The sequence below is a fragment of the Papilio xuthus genome, unplaced genomic scaffold, assembly GCF_000836235.2.
Source record: "Papilio xuthus unplaced genomic scaffold, Pxut_1.1 DF826933.1, whole genome shotgun sequence".
Classification (NCBI taxonomy): Eukaryota; Metazoa; Arthropoda; class Insecta; order Lepidoptera; family Papilionidae; genus Papilio; species Papilio xuthus.
In genome coordinates this window covers 6,236,150-6,262,897 of record NW_013531716.1, presented here as the reverse complement: position 1 = coordinate 6,262,897, position 26,748 = coordinate 6,236,150, and the positions used below count along the sequence as shown (strand labels likewise).

The 26,748-nt window shown below is 32.0% G+C and overlaps 6 protein-coding genes across 8 annotated transcripts; 3 read left to right on the top strand and 3 right to left on the bottom strand.

The window, feature by feature from the left end:
• Positions 1-313: 313 nt before the first annotated feature.
• Mms19 (MMS19 nucleotide excision repair protein) lies at positions 314-6,763 on the bottom strand. The gene is made up of 7 exons (XM_013317999.1): positions 6,571-6,763; positions 5,831-6,214; positions 5,258-5,607; positions 3,309-4,769; positions 2,729-2,995; positions 2,002-2,169; positions 314-879 (listed from the first exon to the last, which is right to left on the bottom strand). Exons 1-7 carry the CDS (start codon positions 6,656-6,658, stop codon positions 676-678), a joined length of 2,922 nt encoding a protein of 973 aa, XP_013173453.1. The 5' UTR covers positions 6,659-6,763; the 3' UTR covers positions 314-675.
• A 31-nt stretch (positions 6,764-6,794) lies between these two features.
• On the top strand, positions 6,795-7,845 carry LOC106122126 (DNL-type zinc finger protein). The gene has a single exon (XM_013318002.1). It carries the CDS (start codon positions 7,213-7,215, stop codon positions 7,732-7,734), a length of 522 nt encoding a protein of 173 aa, XP_013173456.1. The 5' UTR covers positions 6,795-7,212; the 3' UTR covers positions 7,735-7,845.
• Positions 7,846-8,263: 418 nt separating this feature from the next.
• Dok (docking protein homolog) lies at positions 8,264-12,865 on the bottom strand. Its single transcript, XM_013318001.1, has 2 exons — positions 12,643-12,865; positions 8,264-11,938 (listed from the first exon to the last, which is right to left on the bottom strand). Exons 1-2 carry the CDS (start codon positions 12,727-12,729, stop codon positions 10,406-10,408), a joined length of 1,620 nt encoding a protein of 539 aa, XP_013173455.1. The 5' UTR covers positions 12,730-12,865; the 3' UTR covers positions 8,264-10,405.
• Positions 12,866-13,538: 673 nt separating this feature from the next.
• LSm1 (U6 snRNA-associated Sm-like protein LSm1) lies at positions 13,539-14,480 on the top strand. The gene is given in 3 exon segments (NM_001312847.1): positions 13,539-13,731; positions 13,806-13,990; positions 14,157-14,480. Coding segments are annotated over 3 exon segments (417 nt in total). The 5' UTR covers positions 13,539-13,673; the 3' UTR covers positions 14,331-14,480.
• Positions 14,481-14,822: 342 nt separating this feature from the next.
• Positions 14,823-22,270, top strand: RhoGAP54D (Rho GTPase activating protein at 54D). 2 transcript variants are annotated; one of them, XM_013318184.1, is made up of 10 exons: positions 14,823-15,134; positions 15,527-15,714; positions 16,141-16,350; positions 16,901-17,109; positions 17,613-17,803; positions 18,168-18,340; positions 18,819-18,961; positions 19,402-20,016; positions 20,657-20,835; positions 21,158-22,269. In XM_013318184.1, the coding sequence occupies exons 1-10, from the start codon at positions 15,022-15,024 to the stop codon at positions 21,714-21,716; spliced, it is 2,580 nt and encodes an 859-aa protein (XP_013173638.1). In that variant the 5' UTR covers positions 14,823-15,021; the 3' UTR covers positions 21,717-22,269. The 2 variants fall into 2 exon arrangements, with proteins under 2 accessions (XP_013173638.1, XP_013173639.1); XM_013318185.1 differs by lacking the exon at positions 19,402-20,016 and having other exon boundaries at positions 21,158-22,270.
• A 447-nt stretch (positions 22,271-22,717) lies between these two features.
• Positions 22,718-25,722, bottom strand: LOC106122009 (uncharacterized). 2 transcript variants are annotated; one of them, XM_013317857.1, is made up of 4 exons: positions 25,484-25,722; positions 23,961-24,041; positions 23,474-23,824; positions 22,718-23,084 (listed from the first exon to the last, which is right to left on the bottom strand). In XM_013317857.1, exons 1-4 carry the CDS (start codon positions 25,570-25,572, stop codon positions 22,928-22,930), a joined length of 678 nt encoding a protein of 225 aa, XP_013173311.1. In that variant the 5' UTR covers positions 25,573-25,722; the 3' UTR covers positions 22,718-22,927. The 2 variants fall into 2 exon arrangements, with proteins under 2 accessions (XP_013173311.1, XP_013173312.1); XM_013317858.1 differs by having other exon boundaries at positions 22,718-23,081.
• Between the last annotated feature and the right edge of the window lie 1,026 nt (positions 25,723-26,748).

The following is a 26,748-nucleotide window of genomic DNA, read 5'->3' as shown; positions in this document are numbered from 1 at the left end:
GATGTAACCTGCACATATCTGAGAAGAAATTCAAAGATATGTGTGAAGTCATCCAACCCGCACTCAGCCGGCGTAGCTGATTATGGACTAATCACCTATAACTTAGGGTAGGCTCCGAGCCCCTCGGTGGGGACGTATTGTGAGCTGATGATGATATTCATCCATGTCTTCTTTTTCAATCGGATCTTGTGAGCTCCATCAGTACTTTTCAAATAAAACAAGGAAATTCAACAAATGTATTTAATATTATATTAACAAATAGTCCATGTTATAAAATTACAATGCAGCAAAGGCATTTTTATGTTTCTATACATTTTTTTTTCAATTAAATCCAAAACAGTATGATTCCTAAAGAATATTGTGTTACATTTACAAAGGAACTATTGAAGCATTTTTAAGATTTTTTATAAAAAAATAAATACATATGTGAATATAATTATAATTACGTGTGTGTGAACGTGTAGAAAGGCTGTTTTATTGTTTACTTTGTGTTTAAAAATAAATGCTTAAATACCCGATAAAACTATGAAAATAATTGCCAAAAATATTTAACAGATCTATTCAGAACATCGCATTTTTTATTAACATTTAATGATACAAATCATTGTAATTTGGTAAAAAAAACATTTTAGACAAAATAAGATATTTAATTACGTTATTTAACGAATAATATTGTTAATTTTCTTTATTTTCTCCTGGAGCACCGACTAAAAACCAACGAGTACGCGCCTGCACCGCCATATTGCGTACTAACCGCTTCTTGTCATCAAGAGATGGCGCTATATCTAACAGCACATCTTGCTTGTAAGGTAAAAGAACTGATGTTGGATACACTTTAGCTATTTCAAATAGACACTGCAAACTTTTTATTCTTACATCCTGAAATTAATAAAAAAAAATAAAGTTAAAACAGAACACAAAGATTTATAAAATAAACTGCTCAAAAATTAAAAAAAAAATCTGACCACTGACCTCTAAAAATGGACTGGCTATAAGATATGGTATTGTGTGCCTATTTCATTTTCGCCAATTTGGCGCTGATCGTTTGAAGTTATAGTGTAAAGTCCAACTAATAATCTTAGTTCTTACTAATCTTAGTAATATAAATGCGAAAGTTTAGATGGATGGATGTTTGTTTGAAGGTACCTCGGGAACGGCTAAACGGATTTTGATGAAATTTGGCACACATATGGAACATAGTCTGGAAGAATACATAAGCTACTTAATTAGTTTTTAATCTTGCGCGGACGGAGTCGCGGGCGACAGCTAGTATCAAAATAATTAACTATCATGTAACTTCAACAGACGCGTTTAAATTATATCCAAGCAATCACCTATCCATTTATAGAGATAAATAAAGCCAAATGTTAACCAGACACTACAGGAAAGAATACGAATCGAATCTCCTCACTCTTTAAAATCGGTTCAAAGGAACTTACATTAATCTAAATTTCAACCCACATACAAAAAAAAAACTAACTATAATTATAACTGAAAAAATTCGTTGCACCATTTTAACGATCGTCAAATTGACGTCATATTTAACGGTAACTATAACTACTCAATTTTGGACGGTTACGGTTAGCGTTAAGGTTAGTTTGTGTCTGAAGTGAAGTGTGTATGTACATTATTATTATACGTATTCATTTATCATATTCTTAATATATTACGTTTCATATAAAAATTATACAAAACATATTATATTAAAAATAGAACACCACCGGCTGCGGAATCCCATGACTCAAACAACCAGTGGTGAGGGCTGCAGAGACAAAACCTTCTCATGATGCGTACGGTTTCTAGGATAACTGCCTTTTGTATCGGGCTCTTAATCCAACTGTTTAGCGAGACCTTCTTGAGATGTTGGTTGAAATTCTTCGCTATTAGTCTATTCACCGATAAGACTATCGGAATAGTGGTAGTCGATTTCATACGCCACATGGCTGTAACCTCGTGACCCAAATCTAGGTATTATTATTATTATTAAAGGAGTAAACTCACCATAGATTTGACATATGTGGAGAGTTTAATAAGCCGAGGCAATATAGTCTGTAAGCTGTCGGCAACTGTGACGTGTTTCGCTTGCACATAGTGACAGAGTACATCCAGCATTACTTGTAGCAACTCTTTATTGTCATACTCTAAACCATCTATAACTAGACATGAGACCTGAAATAAAACAAGATTAATCATAAAGTTCATTCAGATTTTTAACCCGATTAGGGTAAATAAACAGTTATAGTCATCTGTTTGATAATCTTACGTCAACACAAAAAAAATACTAATATTATATATGATTTAGTACTCTTTCCCTTCCTACCCTATTTCTCATAAGGAAAGGATGGAAAGTGGAAGTGGACTTTCCGGATGAGAGGATGCATGGAAGGGGAATATGTTATCTTTCTGTGAATCCTCTCATCGATTAAAGGTAGGCAACGCATTTGCAATTGCGTATGTCTATGGGCAACGGTCAATTCGCTATTTCAACGATTTCAGGTATGAGCAGGTGGATGCAGGGATGGATGTTTGTTAGAAGGTATCTTCGGAACGGCTCAACGGATCGTTATGAAAGTTGGCACAGATATGGAACATGGTGTGGGAAAATACTTAGGCTACTTATTAAGTTTTAGTTACGCGCGGAAGGAGTCGCGGGCGACAGCTATATGAGCAAAAGGATTGCTTTTATAGTAATAAAATTGTATAGACAATTGAAAAATCTCCTACTTACTCTATTAGGATGATTATTAAGAACACTTTTAGGAGTTTTCTCTAAAATATACGCCCAACTTAATAAATAATACTCCTTTACTTCTGAATTCAATAAATCAAGTTTTCCTGTTAAATTAGAAAACGATTGAAACATTCTCTGTTTGTAAAATGGAGTTATTCTACAGTGTTGCCGTCTGCTCAGATATTCTTGAAAGTCTGTAACTATAAGGCGAATGGCTTCAGCACCCTCTTTGGCATAATCTTCATTCGTTATAGAAACGAGAATCTGAAAAAAAAAAGATTTTTAGCTAGGCGAGAGGGGCGCTAGTATCGCACTTAGTACTGTCAGAAAAAATACTTAAGAATAAAAATGACACATATTTTTATAATAATTAATATAAATAAACAATAATATATGGCCTGATACAAGAGGTGCTGCCATCAAGGTACATAAGTCCTTGTAGTATGAAAAGGACCTTGCGAGACCTTTTTCACATTGTCATGAGGGCGCTAGTGAGCTATAATAATTTAGTTTGACTTATGCCCACCGTGTCTGATACTCATATTGGTCTATAAATAAAAAAGCAAAGAGTTCTTACCTTTTCTAACCAAAATAAGAACTGGCCACTGCTTCTCATTACTAAAGCTTTAGTTATCCACGCATATAATTGTATCAGTCTCGGACATAAAGACAAATCATCCCGTCTACAAGACGACAAGTAATCCTTCAATAATTCATATAAGAAATCAAATTTCTGTCCATGTTCCACTTTATTCAAGAAATGTGCCACCAACACACACGCTTTCAGCCTAACCGTATCATTGTCACTATTCAAAGATAATCTCAAAGATAAAGACATAATATCTTTTATAACAAAATCATATAAATTTTCATGAATTGATAAATACAGACTTTCAATTACTAAGAAATTCAGATCATTCGTCTTACACAAATCTATCAATTCCTTGGTATATTTTAATAGTATTTGATGTTGTTTGTCCGATGGTAAGCTACTTATTGTGTTGGCTATTAATGTGAAACCATGGTTATAAGATTCTTCACATGTTCCCAATTTAATCTCTCTTAATAACCAATTTATAACTGAATCTATAAGACCATGATCGCTTTCAATTTCAGTTATCTTTTCCTCTGTATATAAAGTGGTATCGGAGATTGCTTCATTTAATGCTTCAATAACTTTAGGAGCACTTTCTTCATTCTCTGTTATTATTTTTAACATTTCTTCTATTATTAGTTTTGTAAAATCATCTATACTTGCTAAATTAGATAGTAAATTTAAACGTTTTTGTAAATTAATTTTATCCTCCGTCAAATTGTTTAAATCACATTTTCCTTTAACGACCAAATTCATTATCATTTCAGGATTATGTGTAGCAATAGCATGGATCGCTTCGACACTTATTTTTAACAATTCACTATCTTGTGAATGCTGTACATTATATGTTAGAACTTCAACAAATGGTAGAATTAAATTAGATTTTATAACATCAGCCATTTTAATAATAGTTCTGAATCCAGCTATTTGATAATTGCTTGTTGTTTGACTAACTGCTAATAAACAGAGCTGTACTATAACATCTATATTTTCATTCAAATCTTGTAGTACATTCCAGTGTTTAGCTAAATCGTAAAGATCACCAAGAAATTCTATACTAGCAATTTGTAATTTGGATGATGTTTTGAATTCGTAATATGCAGAGATCGCTGGCACCATACATTTCACTACTAAATAACAAGATTCTTTTGATGCATTTGCTGTGGTTAGTAATATTTTACTTGATTGAGAAAATTGTGATGCGGTTGTAGATCCAGCTAAAGCTGTTTGAATAGATATTATTATTCCTTTAACGAAATTTTCAAATTCTTGATCCGTGTTAACAGTTGTAGCTAATTTTGATACTAAAGCTGATAATGCTTCGTGAGCTGCCATTTTTAACTCATTATCTGTTTTATGAGTAATCTCTCTATGTATTGATGACCATAAAGTTTTTAAAAATGGTTTATAACTCTCAGTTGTAAATGTTTTACAACTTTCAGCCTGTAAATAATAAATAAAACTACATTTATTTATAGATTTAACAATAGAGAAATTGTTGTTGGTATAAATAAAATTTCAGACGTAAATTGGAAGCAATCCCGCGTTTCGTCTGATGAATGGGCGTCCCGGAGTCCCAATTTTATTTCTTTTTCCCTTCCCATACTTTTTCTTATACGGAAAGTATGGAAAGTAGAAGTAAATTTCCAGATTAGAGGATGAATGGAAAGGGAAAATGTTCTTTCTGGGATGCACAGAAAGAACATTTACCCTGTCCTCCTCTGTCAGTTAAAGGTAGGTAACACATGTGTAATTGTATATCTATGGGCAATGATGGGATCGCTACTTCCGCTATTTCAGGTGGCCATTTGCTTGTTTTCCACCTCATGATATAAAAAAATCTTAGGTACTAGGCACTTATTTCTTCATAACTAAAAATTTTCTTTTAGATCTAAAAAATATGGTCATAGTAAATATATGAAATCACTTACCAGTAATTTTAAAGAGTCAATTTTAGCAACCCTCAAACTGGAATCCAATTTCTCAACTAGAAGCACAAGACAGTGTTCTGCAAACTCTGGCACAGCACACAGACACGGTATCAATGCTGAAGCCAGATCTTGTCTTGTGACAGCTGCAGGATCATTCGGTGATGGATGGAAGTCAATTGGGTAATAACAAGAGATCACATCAAACATTTCTTCCGTTAAATGACCTAATGGTACATGTTTTAGAAAGATAGGAATAAAATTAAATAGGAACAGTAAATTGCGAGGATCTCTTTCCCCTTCAATAGATGATATGACTCCATACACAAAATCTGGTCCCAATGTTTTTATATCTGCAAAAGAAATCTAATTTTAGTCTTCATTCCCATCCCATCCTTCTTTAAGGGAATTATGGGATGGGAAAGTGGATTTGATGGAGGAGGAGACCCATAGGAAGTGGCAATATTTTATTTCTGTACATCCCCTCCCCTGTTAATTAAAAGTAGACATCGCATTTGCAATTGCGGATGTCAATGGACATCTGTTTTATGTATTATTTTGTTATTGTTTACTTACAGTTAACATCCCTCTCCAACAATTTCTGCACAGTTAAATATATATGGTATCTGTCCTGCCGTACTTGTGACTGACAAGGTACCTCACGGAACAAAGTTGTAAAGAATTCACCACAATTCTGCATATTGTAATTCTTCATGTCAATTACTGCTAAGTAGCCCTCCAAAACAGTCGGTATGATTTTATGATTATCTTTCAATCTATCTACATAGAATTTTGATATAAATTTTATTTGTATATCTGATAAATAGTCTTGCGGCAATTCCATTAAGATTTTTGTAAAGAATCTCATTCCTTTTTCTCTATTATCAACCTCTTTGCTTGTTAATACTCCAGCCATGTTTTCAACTAGTGTTGTTATTTCTATTCGTCCAGATATAATATCTGTGAAAAATTATTTTGTGTTTTAATCTTAAAATGTATTTGAAATTTGAATATAAAATATGTTTTCAAAGAATCATAGCTAAATTGGAATGTTGTTGCAATATTTATTAACAGTATTTGTAAGAGATATCGCTTTCTACAAAAATCTATTCTGTCATGAAATATAATTCATTGAAACATAAAAAGATAACCAAATGTTACCTATTCCTATATTTTCGTTAAACAATGCAAAATAATTATCAAAGTATCCTCTTTAATATGCCGATACTATTCTATTTAGTACCTAAACGTCAATAAGAAAAAATCAGTGGTGACAATAATAATAATTGCAAAGTAAATTATAGGAACTAACTTACCAGTTATAACATTTTGTGTTTGATCTAAAATATCAGGATTTTGTATTATTTCATTAGAAAACTCGGGTTTAAACCAAATAGATTCCATAGTACTTATTTTTATGGCTTTTATGACCAAAGTAATTAAAAAGTAATTTGCTATCAAATCACTAACGAAAATTTACATTTGTACAACAAGTGACCAATCTAGGAAATAAATTGAAACAATACAGCGAATTTATCTATTTGATACACTTTAATTTACTTTTAAAAATAAACTATTGTTTGCTTTTGGAAAATTTAAAACTAGTTGGAAATTTAGTTTAAGGTTATGTTTTCAGTTACTTATTTTTTGTTTTACGTATGAGCCATTGAATTTTGATTTTACAGCCACTACTGTCAAAACAAGACATCTGTTATCACAATTTTCAAATATAATCTGTTTTTTCGTCAATTTCATAGAATCTTTGGTCCAGCCCAACTGTCAATGTCATCTGGTCGTCCGTGATCGCTTGTCAAATTCTGCAGTTTTATATTTTTATTTGCACGAAAAGTACAGATTTATGTTAAATACTTTGATTTTAATTAAATAATCAATCATTTAGTTCAGATTTGCAGCATATGTTTCTTATGGATTTTACAACTTAAAAAAATTAGGTTATAATGACTCACAGAACTGTTGGTAACTTTTTAGCAAAGTTTCATAAGCCAGGACTATTCAAAAACATACTATTACGCTCGGGCATTGGAAATTCGACTTTGGGAAGGAGGCATGTCTATAAGCAAATGACGTTATGTTTATCAAGAACACATCTGGAATCCATAAGAACACTTGCAACTACTCCTAACGCACTACCTGACCTTTCTAAACCGGAACAGAAAAAATATGAAGGAAAATTTCAAATAATGTTTACATGTAAAATTTGTAATCATAGAAATTCAAAATTTATAACAAAATTAGCATATTACAAAGGTGTAGTTATAATTATATGTGATGGTTGTGAAAACAAACATCTTATAGCAGACAATCTCAATTGGTTCACTGATATGAATGGAAAGAAGAATATAGAAGACATTATGGCTGAAAAAGGAGAGGTAGTACAAAAAATTATGTCTGAGGACTTAGAATTTATCTTAAAAGCAACTAAAGAAGAACAAAAAGAAACACCTGCACTGGAAAGCTGAAAATAAAACTTAACTACTGTACTTGATTGTAAAATAAATAATTATTGGTTGTAGAAATGGTGAAAATATGTTACTAAATATTAATAAAATTACTGAATGAAATCAATCACTTTCAATAATTTGATATATTTTTAAGTCTCAACATTTATGTTATATTTAATGGACAAAATTGTGGGCAAACACTGTGTAATCACAGGCAAATATGCAACATCTAATATTAATATTTTTTAAAATATAATTTAAAATAACTTCAATGCCAACAAGTGGGTGGTTGCTGTATAATTTAGTAAAAGAAAACTGGAAAGGTATGCCACTAAAACTTTACATACAAGTTCCATAATGTGTATTGTCACTATATTAAAAAGAAGATAAAGCCTGTAACACACCTTTATTTTGAACTGAAAAGTTTGACTTCAGTAAAGACTGTATCTGCAAGGGCTTAATAGTTTGACATCTTACTATAAAGGTTTATTTCCAGTTTACGTAATTTAGAAAGTAATTGACCTTAAAAAAGTAATGAAAGATAAAATTGATTAAATGACTTTATTTCATAACATGGCTGACCTAAAATACAAATGTAAAAAATATGTATTTCGCAATTAAACAGAAAGGATAATAAACATAATACATACTTCTAATTATAGAAACATATCATATTTAGTAACATAAAGGACACAGCTCTTCATTTTTCACCTAAAAAAAACTTTTAACTTCAAATTGCATATGGGTAAAATTATCTAGATTCAAGATTTAATTTAAAAATCCTGAATAGAAACTTGTGACAAGGTAGAACATGTTTATTCAACCTTACAAAGGATAATTTACTATGGTCCATGACACTATCATAATGGTAGAAAAAAATATCAAGTGATTTCTTCACTTACGTCATTCTATTTAAAGTTTTGAATAAAAACATTTAAAACTAACCCTATATTGTTTTGTCACTTTTGTTAAAAAAATTTAATGAACTCATCAAAAAAATTAGAACAATATGTCCTTTATTGTAATACCAACTTGATTATATAATATATAATGAGTTTAATTATGTCATAACATGATCTTAAACTATTGTACTGTTGTATTGGCACCAGAATCATTAAAATATTTCATTGTTATGTGTGAATTGATGCATTTATAACAGCCAGCTTTAAAAAGCTATTTAAATCTAATTGGTAACTAAAATAAAATGTTATCAATGTTTATTGTTTCACACATTTATATACCAATTCTCACATAACAATTATATGCTTAAATTATGTAATCAACATTGAAAAAAATATTAGGCACTGCGTAATCACAGTTGGATATATTTTGAAAATTACTAAACATACTTTGTGTTTAAATTTTTCTTATCAAAAAATATACTTAAAACAGAAAACTACAGCTTGGAATATTTAGATGTTTTTATAAGATAAGGGGGTAAACGAGCAGCTGGAACAAAGATGTATTCATCTGAAATACCAGAGGAACCGCAGATAGATACGTAGCCGTCCTTTGAGACGGTGATATGCTTTGATTAAAATTGTGCCATCACTTATAAAAAACTGAATAATAAAATGGAATGTGATATATTTTCTAAACTTTATCATGCAAAGAGAATATATAATATAGTCAAAAATTACTGTTTTATATAAAAAAAAAATAATACTATTCAAATTCATCTACAATGGAATGGTTAAAATGGAAGATATTTATAACCTAAATGTATTAAACATGAAACACACGTAAAAAATTAAACAAAATAACTTTTAATATATTCTAATTCTACTTTTCATTATTATATGAAGCACCTACAACTTGAACGATTGTTCAATAATGTACCCCCAAAAAAATGGCACATTATAACACTATTGGTTATGAAACATATAAAAATCAGTTTTTGTTTACTTAAATAACATAGATCCTTGAGCACAAAAGTAAGAAACAAATGGTCTACCTTAAGTCCGTTTTTATGATAAATTTTCTCAGTGTTGTATGAAATTATCCATCAAAATCTATATTTTTATAACTATTATAAAAAAAAGTGCTCGAAGACTAATATGACTGAGATTGTGAATTTCCACACTCAATGAATACTACAAAAACATTATTATCTCATTTCTTTGAAGTAGTTTAAAAAGGATAACAATATTCTTACTAGAAATACACGATTTAATCAAGTTGATGACTAAGGAAAAAAGCAATTATGTTGTTTTCTAGTAAATTCAGAAATTTGCGCCTCCAATGAGATTTGTTTAGATATGTCAACCTCCATTCTTATAAAACATTAACAGAGAAGAGATAAAAACATGAAGCACTAGTCAAACTTTGAGACTGTTACAAACCACATAGCAAAACACACTACTGAATCGTAATTAGATCAACAAGCAATCAACTTGTCTACGGAATGCTTAAGAACACAACATTTAAAACTTTTATAAAGAAATGTTAATGTTTATAAAATGGTTACAATTGATAAAAAGAAATTAGACCTAAGATTGTTAGTATAAAAATCATGATTTTCAATTACACCTAGAAATAAACTTAATTCAAAATGTTAATTCATAATACTTTGAGAGTTTTTTCACATGCCAATATCAATTTTACCTAATTTCACTCTCTTAAAATTATAAATTTCGTGTAAAATTTCAGTCTTCTATCATAAAATCATGTTATTTAATTATATTGAATTTCATACCCTTTTAGGACGGCTTATAACTGCATACTCTACTCCGTTGCAGTTACCATTGATGTCTTCCAAAGTAACTTGATTTTGTAAGGCTTGAGCCTGGGCAGCTGTAGGTACTTGAGGTCCAGGAGTGTTCGGTTTCCGTATCATACCATACCCCAAATGAGAGTCATCAGCCAATCTTGCTGTCTGCATAACATTCTCAACTTCATCGTAATCATTCCATGTGTCTTTATTCTTCGAGTCGTTTACAGCAAGTGTTGTAGGACGCGCTTCAACCTTCTTATATCTCGAGGATTTGTTCAGTTTGCTTGTGGAGCCAAAATATTGAAGCCTGTCATAGTTCTCATCTTCTGGACTTAGTGGTAAAAGAATAATACGAGAAGATTCAGGACCTGTACTGTTTAAATTATCTTGTGATCTTGATATAAGTTTCATGCAGTTTGGACTGTCAGCCAAATTAGGTGTAAATTCGGTATGATCTGGATCATCGATACCAAATGTTTTCCAAGCCTCGCTACGCACTTCGACTTTATCATAAGGTACCATTGGCAGTTGGGTCTTGGATTGGTCGAGTGTTTCGAAATTTTCAAGTTTTTTGTATCTACCAAAATCTATACTGTCATCAGTTGAAGATGAGGGATCCTTGATTGGTTTATGAATGTTTATGATCTTTCTCGGAGGCTTTTGCGGTTTAGGCTTAAGAGCTGGCTTAGGCATCAGTAAAGGTGCTGTATCAGATGTAGAAGATTGTTGACTTGATGCAGAATTTGTTTTAAATGATAAAGAGCTTAAATTCAATTCTTCTGGCCTTGCAGCAACTAATGGACTTCTTGAACCAGGAAATAAGTTGGCACTTGGTTGTATATTAAACTCTGTATGTTCTGGACTGTTTAAATTGTCAGTACCAATTGATTGTTTCATTGTCTTCATTTTTAGTGACAAACATTTAAAAATTTCTGATTGATTAGGATGTTCTAAATGGAAAATACCTTCTCCGGTATCACATTTTCTTCCAGCTTCAAACGTAAACTTACCCTGTCTGTAACCATACCTTCTAATGTACCTATACGGCCAAGTAGCATATAATTTATTGTCATTTACATCCCTAAGATCTATTGCAGTTGAAGTAAGAAGTAAGAGATATCTAATTGGCTCTAACCCACATCTTATTGAAGCTTCAGATGAACACATCTTTACGGAGAATACTCCTTCACCTGATGAACAGTATAGATCATTATCTTCATCACAACTGATTGGTATAGAATCTGAATTTTTAAAGGCCACTGACTGTAAAGCAGAGACCCATTCTAAAGTCTCCATTTCTGACTGGGCACTAATTTGTTGAGTATTTGACTTACTTAATATAGTAATAGTATTTGGACTAGAATGTGTTATTTTTATGCAATTTTCAAGAGTTATTATCTTAGGAATGGATCCAGTTGTAACATCTTCTTTATTGTCATATATTTCCAATCTTTCAATGCCTTGTTTACTGGCATTGTAGAGTATACAGTGTTTTTGTTGCCAATTTTTCTGGAAATTAAAATATAATAAATAATTTAAGGGCTTTGACTTTGCTAATATTGGTTTTTAAATGTTTACTTACTTACACTATTACTTTACAAATATCAATGTAATAGTTAAAAGCTAAGAAACTTTTATTTTATCTTTTACATGTTTTTTTAGCATCTAAAATATTCTACTATACTTGAGAGAAAAACAGAATAACTGATCTACATACAGAATAGATTGCAAGTTCATTTGATACAAAATAATTATGTCTATTACATGATTTGGGAGGCAATTACTTATTTAACTAAATATAGAAAATAATCAAAATTTACTTAACCATATTTGTGCAGTTTTATGTTTATTAAAAATTTTTACATAAGCACTCATTTTCTTTCTAAAGTAACTTAAAGAGTTTTAAAGTTGTTAAGGTCATATCAAACCACTAAATAGTTAAAAGTAGATATACTTAATATAAAAATATATTTCAGCAAACAAAATTTAGCAAAATATTAAAAACTGATTTTATAGTATATTTATTTTGTTAAGTACACAGTGCACACGCATCCAAACAAGTTCAGTACAATCTACCCTTCCCTGACTCATTTAGAAAGCGTGCGATGTTTTATTAGTTATTTAATAATTCATGACACTAATACTATATATAGTTGGATTATTCACAGTAAATTAGATGATTTTACCCTAAAAACAATTATTGTATATTTTACCTTCTTAGGAAATTTACTGAACATGTTTCCTCCGGCTGGAGGAAATAATAAACAACCAGATTTTATCTCATCGTCTTGCTCCATCATGATGTTTCCAAATTAATTAATATGCACCCAACAATTTTTAAATATATTGCAACTATAAAGCATAGCAATTAGTCAAAAAACTTTAAAGTTCTGTCGATATTTAAAACGAAATGCATTGCACGAACAAAAAATAAAGTTTGGATGACAGACAGCACACAATGAGTGCAATTAGTGTTGTGCAAAGAATTCGCTGTTGTACCAATTTTTGGAGGTGTCTAAACAGTAATACCCTAAAATTTATCCTCTGGACCTTAAGTTTTAGTTCCTAATACCGTAGGATAAACTTAACACAAGTCAAACGTGTAAAAAAAGTTATGCTACTTCTTTTTCTATACCAGTATTACTAAGTTAGGTAATGTTGAGAGAGTAAAGCACCGAAAATATAACTACTTTCACATGAGAGTGTTATCTTCTACGTCAAAACACCTCACGAACCAACGACATTTAAAAATTTCATGCAGTATTATAAACTTATCCTAGGTTTATCGCCTCTACCTTTTATCCTTCGCGACTATTAATATTTAAAAAAAAAGTAACTCATCAAATTATCACGGACTCACGAATTATACCGCTATTACAATAAACTACTTTGACAACTCGACGATAGTCAACAATGTCAACGCTGTGGCAATGAATTTTTTGGAGGCTTTCTATTTTTCTAGTAAGGCTAGATTTAATTTCAGATTCATGTCATGTACCAGTTTTTCTTCCTTAGAACAACACTAGTACCGTTAATACAATCTGTAAAAATGTCATTGTCAAACTCAACTCAAAACCAAAACACTTGTCAATATTCTGTCAGTGTCACAGTTTCTCTGAATTCAATTTGGTTTGTTTGTTTGCACTTTGCTTGGTTGTATTCATATTAATTGTTTATACATTATACATTTGCCTCATAATAATTGCAAGTTAAAGATAAATTCCTTGTTAATTTCTAATCAAACATGTCAAATAACATTAATCCTTTAGTCGGCACAGCCCATCTACTTGATGAATTGGATAGTACGTTTTTTATACCTTTATTTTTTTATAGTTATTTATAATGATTTTATGTTAATGGTCCTTGTTTCATGAAGAAAAACTTATGGTACTTCTTCGAGATGGGCGAACACTTATTGGATATCTACGATGTGTTGATCAATTCGCGAATCTTGTTTTACATAAAACCATTGAAAGGATTCATGTTGGAAAAGAGTATGGAGACATACCGCGCGGAATTTTTATTGTAAGAGGTGAAAACGTAGTGCTGTTAGGGGAAATAGTAAGTTTTTAATAATGTTTACACAGAACAATTTTTGTAAGAATGTTTAGTTCATTTTTGTTTAATTTGAAATGTTTTTGAGCCCTTACATTTAATATTTTACACGAAAGAATCGTGATGTGGACATTTTTTTTGCTTTTACTCATTAGTTACCTTTTTTTTTCAGGATAAAGACAAAGAAGATAATTTGCCTTTAACAGAAGTGTCAGTTGATGATATACTTGATGCACAAAGAAGGGAACAAGATGCAAAGATAGAACAACAGAAGTTGTTGTCGAAGGCACTAAAAGAAAGAGGATTAAATTTATTAGCAGATCTAGGACATGATGATATGTTTTAAATTAAGTAATAAAAATTTTTCATTGTTCCTACAGTGATAAATTTTATATAACATTCTTATTTGCTTCTGAAGCAGAAGTACTGAGAATACACGGTTTAGAAATCAACTTTAAATCATATTGGTGTCATTAAAAATTAAAGTTATTAAACATTGTTTTTTGTTTAATTACGTTCAAATCTGTCATAAATGTAGTAAAATAATCCCTTAACTGAAAACTATAGCTATAAATTATACTTGGTACAATTTACACAATGTAAAATTTGCATAGTAAACATTTTTTCTTAGTGAACTAGAGTAATAGTTTTTATGTAGGGGTATTTATCGTGTAAAAATTGTTAAGAACCAAAGTAAATAATAGTACAATGGCCGAATATTATTAATTTAATAAAATATAAAAAAACTATTTGATTTAAAAAAAAGTCTGTGCAACAAGTATTTTACATTAATTTCTTACAATCTGGCAACACCTGTTTAGCCGTTGTGTCAATTGACATTTGAAAACAATGCAGTGGGATCTATTTTTTTGAAAAACAAAGTTTAGTTATTTCTTGTACAATTATCATGATATGTAATTTATTAATAGGAATTTAGATAAATTGATATCTAAAGCTTAATTAATTACAATGTGTTTTTCGTATTATTTATTAAAGAAATACTTTTATTGTTAAGTGTGTATACAACCGATCTCAAGATGACCACTACGGACGTTAAATGGATCGAAAAACTACGAATAGAGAATTTAGATCAATACTTTACTTTAGTGCGGATGCATTTATCGTTCGTCGTTGATATAAATACTGACGAGTAAGTAATTAAAAAAAGAATTGCTTTAACCATCGTTCTGTACAGCTGTATGTTGCTCAAAATAATTTTCGACTTTCCATCCTAGTAAATATCATGTTTTTAACCTCCTACTGGAATAAATAAATCTAGCTTACATATTGTTCAATTTTTTTTACTCTTTCTCTTTTTAATGCTGATAATTTTACAATTTGAGAACCTCAAAAACGTATATCTCTTTATTGCATTTATTTAAACCGAACACCATATTTATCTGGTCGCAAATAATTTAGTAAACCATTTAAGTACGAACCTATGGCCATTTAACTCAAAAGTTACAAAATTAATTAAATATATCAATTAAATTATTACCAATGCAAAAATTAAGTAAAAAATTGAACGTGTTTTTATTTTAGTGTTGATTGTTCAACTGACAAGCCAAAGCAATTCCGATGGAATTTTCACAAGAAGACTAAAAACAGTGCATCAAATTCTAGTCAAAACGTCACAAATACTACAAAGAATAATTTAGAAGCTAATTCTATAACTGAAGAAGGTATCCTAAGATTGAATGAGTTGATAGACTTTTTAGCCAAAGCGGAAAGTGAGTGTGATTTTTTTTAATGATTTTATACCTATTTAGTACTGACTCAACTTTGCTAGAGTAGCGAAGACCTAAGATGATAGTTATCTTTTAAGAACTTACCAAAAAACAATAACCATTGCCTTGTATTTTTATTTCTTAGCACTTACGGCTTGATTACATGAAACTCATGAGCACCAATGCTATAGCAAAATTTCATATAATCTAACAGTGTATCGCAATTTGTATGTGATGTCAAGTAAATTTAACCAGTTCGATTCGTCAATCACTTCGGTGTCCCCATGTTTTAGAAAAGCACTTACAGAATGATATTGTTCTGATTAACATTGACATCTCATGCTTATTTTACAGTTATCTAATAATCTTTTCCTAGAAATTCAGTCATAATTATCTGTTTTTTAAACCAGCTATTAATTGTCTTTTCAGATGTAACACAAGAAGGTATTTTCCGGAGAACAGGGTCTTTGAGTCGTCAACAAGAGTTACGTCAGCTCTTAGTGACAGGCTCTAGTTTAGGACTTGATGAAGGCAAGTTCTCCGTGCATGATTGTGCATCGGTCTTGAAAGGTTTCTTAGCAGAATTGCCACAGCCTTTGTTAATGGATCAGTATTATCAAACTTATTGTACTTTAGCAGGTGAGTTGTTTTTAAATTATCTATGAACAAGTTGATTATTAAATCCAGAGCATATTTCTGTTCTGTTCTGTTTCTTGTGTATGGCTCTCCCTCATCGGATTGGGCCAATAGAGCATATTTTATATGAAGCATATTTAAATTATAATATATAAAAAAGATGACACCTCAATATAGTATTTCAGATAATAGAGCACTTTTCATCATAATCATCATCAGCTCTCTAAAGGTTCCCACCAAGGAGATCGCAGCGAACTCTAAGTTAGGGGTGATTAGGCCATAGTCAGCCACTTTTATAGTTATTTACTATAATTCTTAAGCTCCATTCTCTTCCTATAGTTTTCATGTCTCTTTCTTACTCTTTGCTTTACCTTATACAAAAATGCTTCCTATAATTTGCGTGTTATAATTGTCAAAAATAAATTGTATGTTTTCCTATACATAGTTTCTGGTGTTAATTTCAGTTAATTGTTACTCTGTTCGAAACTAGTCTGTGCCAACACCGGACACATGTACATGAGTGCTTTAGCCATTTTATATGTGACTTTTTCAGCTCAATACCCACCAAATGCGGAGTCATCGACAACCAAACTTCTCACAGCTCTCCAATTACTTTTATTACTACTGACACCATCACATAGAAACTTTCTGCAGCGATTGCTACTCTTGTTGAGTACTGTAGCAGACCACGAGGCCTCAAATAGAATGTCACCTGATACCTTGGCTACTATGTTCACACCTCATCTACTGTGTCCAAGAAAGGTTTGTGGCTTGTAAAGTTTAATTTTTTGAATATAATTGGTCCAATAACAAAATTTTAATTCGTTTTTGATGCTTATTTTTATGTATATTACAAGATTCATACTTTGTATATCCATTTTGGGAGAACAGTCTTTGGGACCATATCATGACGATAACTAAAAAAATTTTCTGAGCAACGTCTAATAAAGTTTAGATCACATTCTTACAATTGCGTTGCCTACCCTTAATCGACGGAGGAGGAGACGCACATAAAGAATGTTTCATCTTCCTATGCGGGATGCTCATTAAATACACATACCCTTCCTATCTGTTCCTTATAAGAATAGGGTGAGGGAAAGGTAAAATTATGCCTCCGGAACGCACACTCATCAGACTGTATGCGGAATAGCTACCACTTGACGCCTGTCTTCTGTGTGGTGGTTTTGCGCCGGTCTAGTCGGTCCATTCTTGCTACAGACGTTGTTAGCTTCTACCATTGTTAAAAGATTATTATAATTTTGCAGCTTTCGCCAGAGACATTCCATGCTGACTCAATCGCTCTATCACCAGTTATAAGCTTCATGATCCGTCACTCCGGCAAGCTGTTTGAAGCACCCACGCAGCTGACAACAGACGCCGCGGCGTATTTTACGATGCGCGAGCGCAAACGTGTCATGTCTCCCGATGTGGACTTGGATGAAAGTATTACTGATAAGTAAGTTATTATATAACGCTAGTTGTAGCCCGCAACTCCGTTCGAACGGGTAAAAAAATATATCTATGTTCTACATCCATGTCAAATTTCAGCAGGATTAGTTCAGTCGTTCCGGAGATATCTTCTAACAAACATCCATATATCCAAACATTAGCTTAATATTAGTAAGAAGAAAGACACACTACATTATTCCTGGCTCTCATAGGCTATATTTATTACTTGATTTTTCACAATTCGCGGACGAAGTCGCGGGAAATTACTAATTATTTATATATTAAAAGGTATTTTTTTATAAATTTTAGTAGATTTGTAGATCTTAACCTAATTGTTTGTTTTTAGTAATAAATTGTGCCTTGTTTTTCAGGACGGCAGCAAATACGGTATACACGTTCGTAGACCGGCACCGTACGTGCGCAGAGAACGCGCGCAATCCCACAGACACGGCGCTCGCGCAACTCTACGCGCATATACAGGCATTGCCTGACTCCGCGCACAAGAGACGTCTCGTCAAACACTTCAATAGGCAGAATGGATACGGTATGGATTCATTCATTTCATACAGGGATATGTTACCATGACAACAAAAACAATGCAAAAAGCAAATAATTTAATTAAATCTAATATTGTTATTTTATTTTTTAGTATACATATCTTTTCAAGTGTTCTAACCGTGGGTTTCTGAGGCTAAAATGCCCGTTTAAAGCATATTGTTCTCGCTTCTTTGTCAAATCACAGGTCTCAGAAACCAATGATAAGACTATAAAAATCTTTCTAGTGCTGTAGAAACGCAAAGTCGCTTACTAAATAAATAATTTGATAAATATGTAAATTTTGACAAAATAGATTATTTGTCGAGTACATTTTCTAATTATCTAATAGTTTAAAGTTAAAATATATAATTAAGAATAGGTTTCTGAGACTAAAATCCCATTTAAAACATATTGTTATATCTGTGTGTGTACATACATTTTGGTCTCAGAAGCCAACGGTAAGAAAACCAAACTGATTTATTTAGGAACACCAATACAAATACAAAGGACAGGCAAAGTGGCAGGTTCAAGAAGTTTCGGTGATTCAATCAAACGACATATCTTTAACAAAGGCTTGCTGAATAAAACTCCAAAGAAAGGCTCCAGTTCCGTCATTACGGTCGAAGAGGTAACTTCATTTCTATACAAAATCATTATAAATTCATGCAAATCTCAACCTTATTGTGTGCTTGTTTTCAACTAACATCGCATTGTTCATTCATGTCTATAAAAATGTTATATTACAAAGCTATTATCTTAAAGTTTAAAAAGTGTTACGTTTGATTTACGAAAGTGCTTTTATTTCGACATTTATCAGAATAGTTCCAAAAATTAATTACAACTACAATCGGTTCGCTATTCGTTAAGTTCCCGAAAAGGAATTGGAAAAATGGATTGCATAGGTTTGATTAACCGCGTTTTATTGCGGTCTCTGCCTACCCCTCTGGGTTATAGGCGTGAGTTGTATTAGAATTATGATGAAAAACAGCATTGTAATATAACATCTTAATCTTTCCTTGTTTAATATTAACTTTCTTGTGATGTGCTAATCGCATGCGTTATTTACAGAAGTCATGTAAGGGAAAGTTAAAATTCTCTGACGACAGTAAAGTCGATGTAACTCATAAGAATATCGTTCTAAAGAATTTAGCAAATAAAATAGCCAGTACTGAATCATTAGAAGACAACGATTACGATTCAGATCAGAGTAACGAAAGTACATTGTCAGAAGGCGCTTTGAATCAATCGAAAAAATTGAGTCCTAAATTCGTTTCCGAACCCAATTTGAGTATAATCGATCCGAACGATACACCGAAGAATACCAAAAAACGTGGTACGCGATTGTTTCGATCAAAAGTTATATCAGCGTCGCAAAATTTGAATAAGAAATACCAAAAACGCGGTACAATTCGTGGTACGCCGACTTCCTGTGTGTCCTGTTTGGACGATCAAGATACCGCTTCGGAGAATGAATGTATGGAGAACGCCATAGATATAGAGACCCCAAAGAAATCTAAGCTTTCTGATAATGAGATAGAGTTCAAAATGCATTATTTGACAAGTACTCCGGGTGTGAATGAGGAAGTGTTTGAAGAATGCAGTACTCCTTATGCGGTGAACTTTAGAAGAGCCTCGATGTCTCCAATAACAAAATCAACACAGAAACTATCAAAAGCAATGCAGGTTTGTTTTAAGCATGTCGTATGTGGTTTTATATGTCTTTTCCTTGATATGTCTTCATTACTTTGTTCAAATATTTATTCTACATAGCATGTTTCACACTAATACAAGTTTTATAATCAAAACTAACTGTTATTTGTGATTCCGTCACCACGGGATAGATAAATAAATTAATAGCCATTGTGTTCAGACTATGTTCTACATCTTTGCCAAATTTCATCGAAATCCATCAATATTTCTGTAGATAATTTCAAACAAACAACCATCCATACATCCAAGCATTCGCATTTATAATACTAGTAAGATAACTAGTAGCCTATGTCCTTTCTTAGGTTCTAGACTACCAAATTTCATTTAAATTAGTTCAGTAGTTTTGGCTTGATAGCGGATAGATACAGACAGACAGAGATATTAGCTTTTATAATATCAAGTAACGCCTAAAAACTATGTATTTAGTCTTTTTCTTTGTTATATGTTCCTGGGTAAAAACCTCCTCCATCCTTTTCCATCATTCTCTGTTTGCCAAATGCATCCAACTTGTTCCAATATTTTTTACCCCCAATATACCCATTTCTTCTTGTCTCCCTTCACTTTGGAGTAATACAGTTATTTATCCATACATTTTAATCATAACTTAAAACAGGAATCGATAATGACGCCTCGTTCGAGGAAGCCGCTTATAATAACTTGTGAGCAACGAGATTCACTCCCGGACAAGGATGAGAAGTTAGAAGTGTACCAATCCGTCTCACCAAAGAACGATAGTGACTTCGTGTCTTCAGATGACGATATCATGTCTAGATCTTCTATTTCTTGTGACAGGTATGTGAACAGAACTCTTGTTATATTGGTCAACAATTAATTTTACCTATTTAGACTGAGGAGACAATAAAAAAATCCTAGTCCCATCTTTTCTCTTTTTTATATTCCTTTTAAGTAAACTGGAAAAGGCGAAGTGACAAAGAAAAATGAAGAAAAGGAAGGTGACTAAAGTTAATCCTCTGTCACTCCTTTCTGTAGAATCAATGGGGGAACAAATTCACAAAGGGGAGACACCCTTTCTGTAAAGTCGTGGTAATTCATAGAAGGAGCTGATAATCGCGGTAAGTGCTTGTAAGTAATTAAAATCTGTTATTGATTTTAGGTCTGGTCATTCCAATAGCGTGTCATTATCGAGAAATATACCATTCGATGGTAGATCCGGTTCAATTTGCGAAGTCAGTCCACTTCGCTCTCAGAACACCAGATTTGTCGTCAGTCATGAACGAAAAAATATAACAGATTTAAACACGACTTTATGTGAAGATTTATTACTACCAAATATAAAAAGCCACGAAATGGGATATATCGAGAAATCGAAATCGTTAACGGAACCATTCAGAGAATATTTACTGAGCAGATCAGTTCTTACAGCAACACCGATCGATCTATCGATATTAAAATCTGAATCGAATGATTCGATTAGCGAATCGTTAATGTACTGCCTCGATGGGAACATGCCGAGCGATTTGACAGCATCGATTAGTAGTTTGGTGCTGGAATCGAATAATCGACGTTCGCCATTAAAGGAATTAAATAATATGAATAGTCCAAATAGAAAGAGATGTGCAGATGAGGAAACAGTCAAAGGAATTAAAAAAGTTATAGTCGAGAAACCAAATCATCCCGATCAACCGTTCGAGTTGCGTGAAACTGATCTTTAGTGTTACCAGAAATACTTGTGTATTAAACATTTCAGTGTTGCCTTATTTTGTACTGAATAGGTTTTTTTTCTGATTTGTTATGTTTACGTTAGTTTTTGTAATTTTAATATTATATATTTAGGACTAGCATAATAAAAATTATACTAAATTATTTGTCTGATTTATTGTAGTTAGTCAGTACAAAATGTAAGACATTACGAATTCAATAATTTTAATCTAATACAAACCGAATATGTTACAATTCGCCAAAAAAGGACCAAGTATTTAAGGAAGCGCGCTTTAATATTACATCCAAATTTTGAATGTAGTAAATGTCTATGATACTATAGTACTGACCAAGTAAAAGATCTCCAAGCTTTGAGAAGTGTTACTATTTTTTTTTTGCATTAACCTGGTAACCTGTGCTACTCTTTCAAGTATTATATAGACAGTTTATATAATACCAGGTCTTTGAACTTGTAACTCGATTGTGAATAATAGAATTGTATATAAGTACCAATTGTTAATAAATATTTCAATATTTTTATATGCTATTTGTTCTCCAACTTAATATGCTTGTGCCTTATACTAACATGTAACATTCAAGTGTTACAATTGGTATATGTACGTATTTAGTTATTTTAAAAACAAAATTATTCGATTATTGTATATTTAGTTTTATTATATCCTCTCCCACACAAATAAGGAAAACGAACGTCAATTTGCATTGAAAATATCTACATTCCATGAGTACAACTACATTTTATGGTCCTTCGAGCAGGATCTTAATTTTTAAATAGTAAAGAACAATTCAAACTATTACTCATCTTCAGGTTGATGGTGATTACAGCCTAATTACAATTTATATTGTAAATATTCAAGAACAGTGGCGATCTAACGTTAGGCTACTGTTATTTTTCCCAACTTCTATGGAATACGGCTCACGAATATCGACGACTTAAGTTATTTGTTGTGAGGAATGATGGCATTTGTCGCATACGTTCCAAAAATAAATAAAAAAAAACTGAGTTAATTATTTATTTAATTATAAATATCAAACCTTAACTTACAGAGGTAGATTTGGATTGGTTAATTCATAAATAAATTACCTTTACCTTGTTATTAAACTTAAAATCCGACTATAGAATTTAACTTCTATATTTTTAACACGTTTAATGCCACTAAGATTTTTATATCAGAGTGTACTCGTAGAGTCGTTGGCATTGAACGTGTTAAAGTACAAATACGATAATGGCCAAAGCTACTATGGTCAGTATAGTGCAGCAACAGATAACATTGCAACAGAACTTGATGCAGCCGAATGGCGACGACTTTTGTCTACACTTTTCTTTTTTCGGTTTTTTCTTCAGCTTTTTTAATTTGCACCTGCTAAAATAAATTATTCCTATAGTCAATGTAATTGACAATTGATTTTTATCTTTGTAAATAAAGTATGCATGACTAAGGAAAAAGTATTTGTCTCGTACTTTCGTTGTTTGGGTATGAGATAGTTGTTACACACCTAATCATTTGCATTGAGCCGAAAATTGGTAGACATTTTTTTGTCGCCCGTTATATGTGAACCTTTGAAAGTTGCCATCGATCCCGCATTTGGAAAAATTAATTCAAGGTCAAAGCTACACAGGGGTTTTTGCGGCTTTCAGCGAAATGGATAGTTTTATCAGATTATACAACTATTTCGATACTTAATTTAGCTTAAATTGACGAATGGATGTTTAGAAAAATAATATAAAAAAAATACATTTTAAATGACTTACTTATCTTTTGCTGTGGTTGCGCGAGTTTTATAGCTTATTTTGCAAGATTTAGCGGGTTTGGAAGATTTGCTGAAAGTTGGCAACGATTGTGATCTGCAGCAGAGAGATTGATGATGGGAATGTAATCTTCGTAATTCTTTTAAGCAACGTTCTCTTTCTATTCGCTCTTTTTCGGCGAGTACTCTTTGCATGTCCCTTTTCTGTTCAGCTTTTTTTTTCCTTTTTTCCTGATTACATTTATACCATTTTTTTAATGCTGTAAACTTTTCCGATGACTTTGGTTTTTCTATGTAATGTCGAATGATCATAGGGTATGGGCACCATCTTCGTTCCTCTATTACTATTTCAGGTCTGAAAGACAAAAAAAAAAGATTTTGACACAAGAACAATTAGCGAAAAGAATTTGGTAAATTGTGTATTCACGTGACGTAAGTATTAACTATAACTTTAAGGAATAAACAGAAATATATATAAATTAAAAACTTACTTTAATATTGGTATAGATTTGTCTAGGTTGGGAAGGGAGACTGCCCTTTCGGGCGTCGGCGACGAAGATCTTGTACCGCTTCTACAAAATATTTTTTGAGTTACATTTTTTATGAATCTTTTCGGTTGAACTTGTAATAATCTCTCAAAACTACAGCAAATTTGTGACAACACTTTGATGTTTTAATTTACATTTTTGGACGCCATTGTTGTATTGACATATGTCAACGTAACTTGCGAAATTGTTATTTTTTTAAGCATCCTGTAGATTGGGCAAGTACAGTCATTCAGCAAACTGTATAAAAAGGTTGAACAGTCAAATTATTATTTTAAAGTATAAAATATCACTACATAGCACATAGGAATACAAATGTGAATGTTGAATATTGTCTGTTCAAGTTAATAGTACAAAAGCTATTGCTTTTTCTACTGATGTTTGATTGACGTTCCACCTAGAGTTTTTAGTTCACTGCCGAAATATTTGTACAAAAAACGGGTTAACCAATTATGTTGTATGTTTTAAGAACACAAAACCCTATCATTGTATTTATGTTTAGTTTTATAAAAGAGTTATAAAAGATAATCATTACAATAAAAAGTTTTATAGTAAAACGAGTGCGAAAATGAGGTATGATAATAAAATTAAAATGAAGTAGAGCATTAAGTTCCACTAAAAATTGTCTCCACAGAAGTATTGTAAAGTTTTAGTCCAATTATTATGAATGTGTAATTGTCGTTTCCCGCAGTAACCGGTAACTACGGTAATTAAGTTGGCTAGTGTATAATAGAGTGGGACATAATCTCAAACATTACTGTGACTTGAAACTCTAAGGCTATATTTAAATATGACCATTTTGAGGTTTATAAAGTTTTGTCTGTTGAGCATGACTTTTAGAATGTAGTTTTAAGTTGTGTAATGAAGAGATAACTATAGTTATAGTTTCGTATTCAAAGTCGAAAGTTGAATTATAAAGTAGGAAAGACGAGATGGCGTACCTTGAAATATTCAGTAACATCACAAATTATTGAAACTTTCGTGAGACATTATAATAAACTTATATAAAAACGGCTAAAACACTCATGTATGTTCGTCCGGGCGACGGGCCTCGTCCGCGAAATAATACCAGTTCACCTCACCCTGATGAAGGGCCCCCGATTTGCTCAAAACTAGTCGGTGCCGCCAGCGGATAAATATACGTGAGTGTTTAGCCGTTTTTATATAAGTTTAACATCAGAATGTCTTATTTAAACAAATATTAAAGTGAACTTGATAAATATCTATTGAGTTTTTTAGACTGTGCTGTCTTTTTTATTATTAAAATTAAGTATACATCTAAACCTAGCTTCCGTCGAACGAAACGAAACATCACCCGTAGACGAAGTATACGACTGACGTTTCTCTAAGTGAAAGTATATTTAAAATTAAGGACCCTTTACAAACATCGTCTTTATGAATGAATCCAAACATATGCAATATTTAAATAGTAGGCGAATTGAAAACTTTATGCCAATATCTTGACTTACCCACAAAAGCTGGGGCTTGCTGGTTTGCTGGGGCTTAAAAGACATTGACACGTCCTTCGGCAATTAAATGATGAAATTTTCGATGCCATTGCAAGGCCCTCCGAATAAAGAATTGGCTATTTTGGTGTTAAGTCCCATACCCTATGTTTATTACTAACTAGGGATGATAAGGGATTGATTAATACAGATTTTCGATCATTTAATCCATCTGTCAGCATTTAGACTTTTGACAAGGTCTCTTTAAGCGATGTTTGCCATAGAATAAATGTGTTGGAAGTCGGCCGATTGATTATATCTTTTCAACTAAGTGAAGAAGTATGTATCATACTAATATTATAAATGCGAATATTCGGATGAATGGAACACATAGGCTACCAATTATGTTTAATTTAATACCGCGCGGACGGAGTCGCGTGCTACAGCTATAAGAAACAAAGGTCATCAAGGTCTTACGTGCTTACACGCCGCGGTGCGAGGTGCTGAGGAATAAGTGAAGTGCGTAAAGATCTTCACACCTTACTCCTTATAATTGCTCCAGCCGTTAGACTACATGAAGACATAATGGAGGATCAAATAAATATGCTTTTATATAAAAACTTTTGTTTTTAAATTTCCGATTTACATATGTACATACATTTATCCGACGTTCTTACGGTGAAGGAAACATCGTGATGAAACCTGCACATATCTGAGAAGAAATTCAAAGATACGTGTGAAGTCAACCAACCCGCACTTGGCCAGCGTGGTTGACTATGGCCTAATCAGCCTTAACTTAGGGTGGGCTCCGAACCCCTCGGTGGGTACGTAGAGTAAGCTGATGATGAATATAAACTTTACCTACAGTAAGAAAGAAATATTCTTGCGACAGATTATGCCGTGGCCTATAAATCTCCTAAGATTATCTCAGAGAATTCTTTTTGCGAGATTAAAAAATTCATGATCTTTGAACTTTTCGATGAAAATAAATGATGCAATCTGTGCAAAAGCTTTCAGTTGCTAAGTGATTTGAATAAAAGTCTTATTCAAAATGACGGAATCTGTCAAATTTTAAATGAAAGAAGGACAAAGAGGAAAGGTCATTCGGGTTTACATGAACTTTTGATGAAGAAAAAGGCGGCTATTATTTTTGGAATATTTATTTTCGGCGTGAAATTAAAAAAAAGTACACTTCCAAACAAAGTGCAATAATGACACAATTTAAAAAATAAGGCATAAGGAAGAAAGCGGTTATTTGTACAAATTACGTATGAGTAGGAAACGGAGTC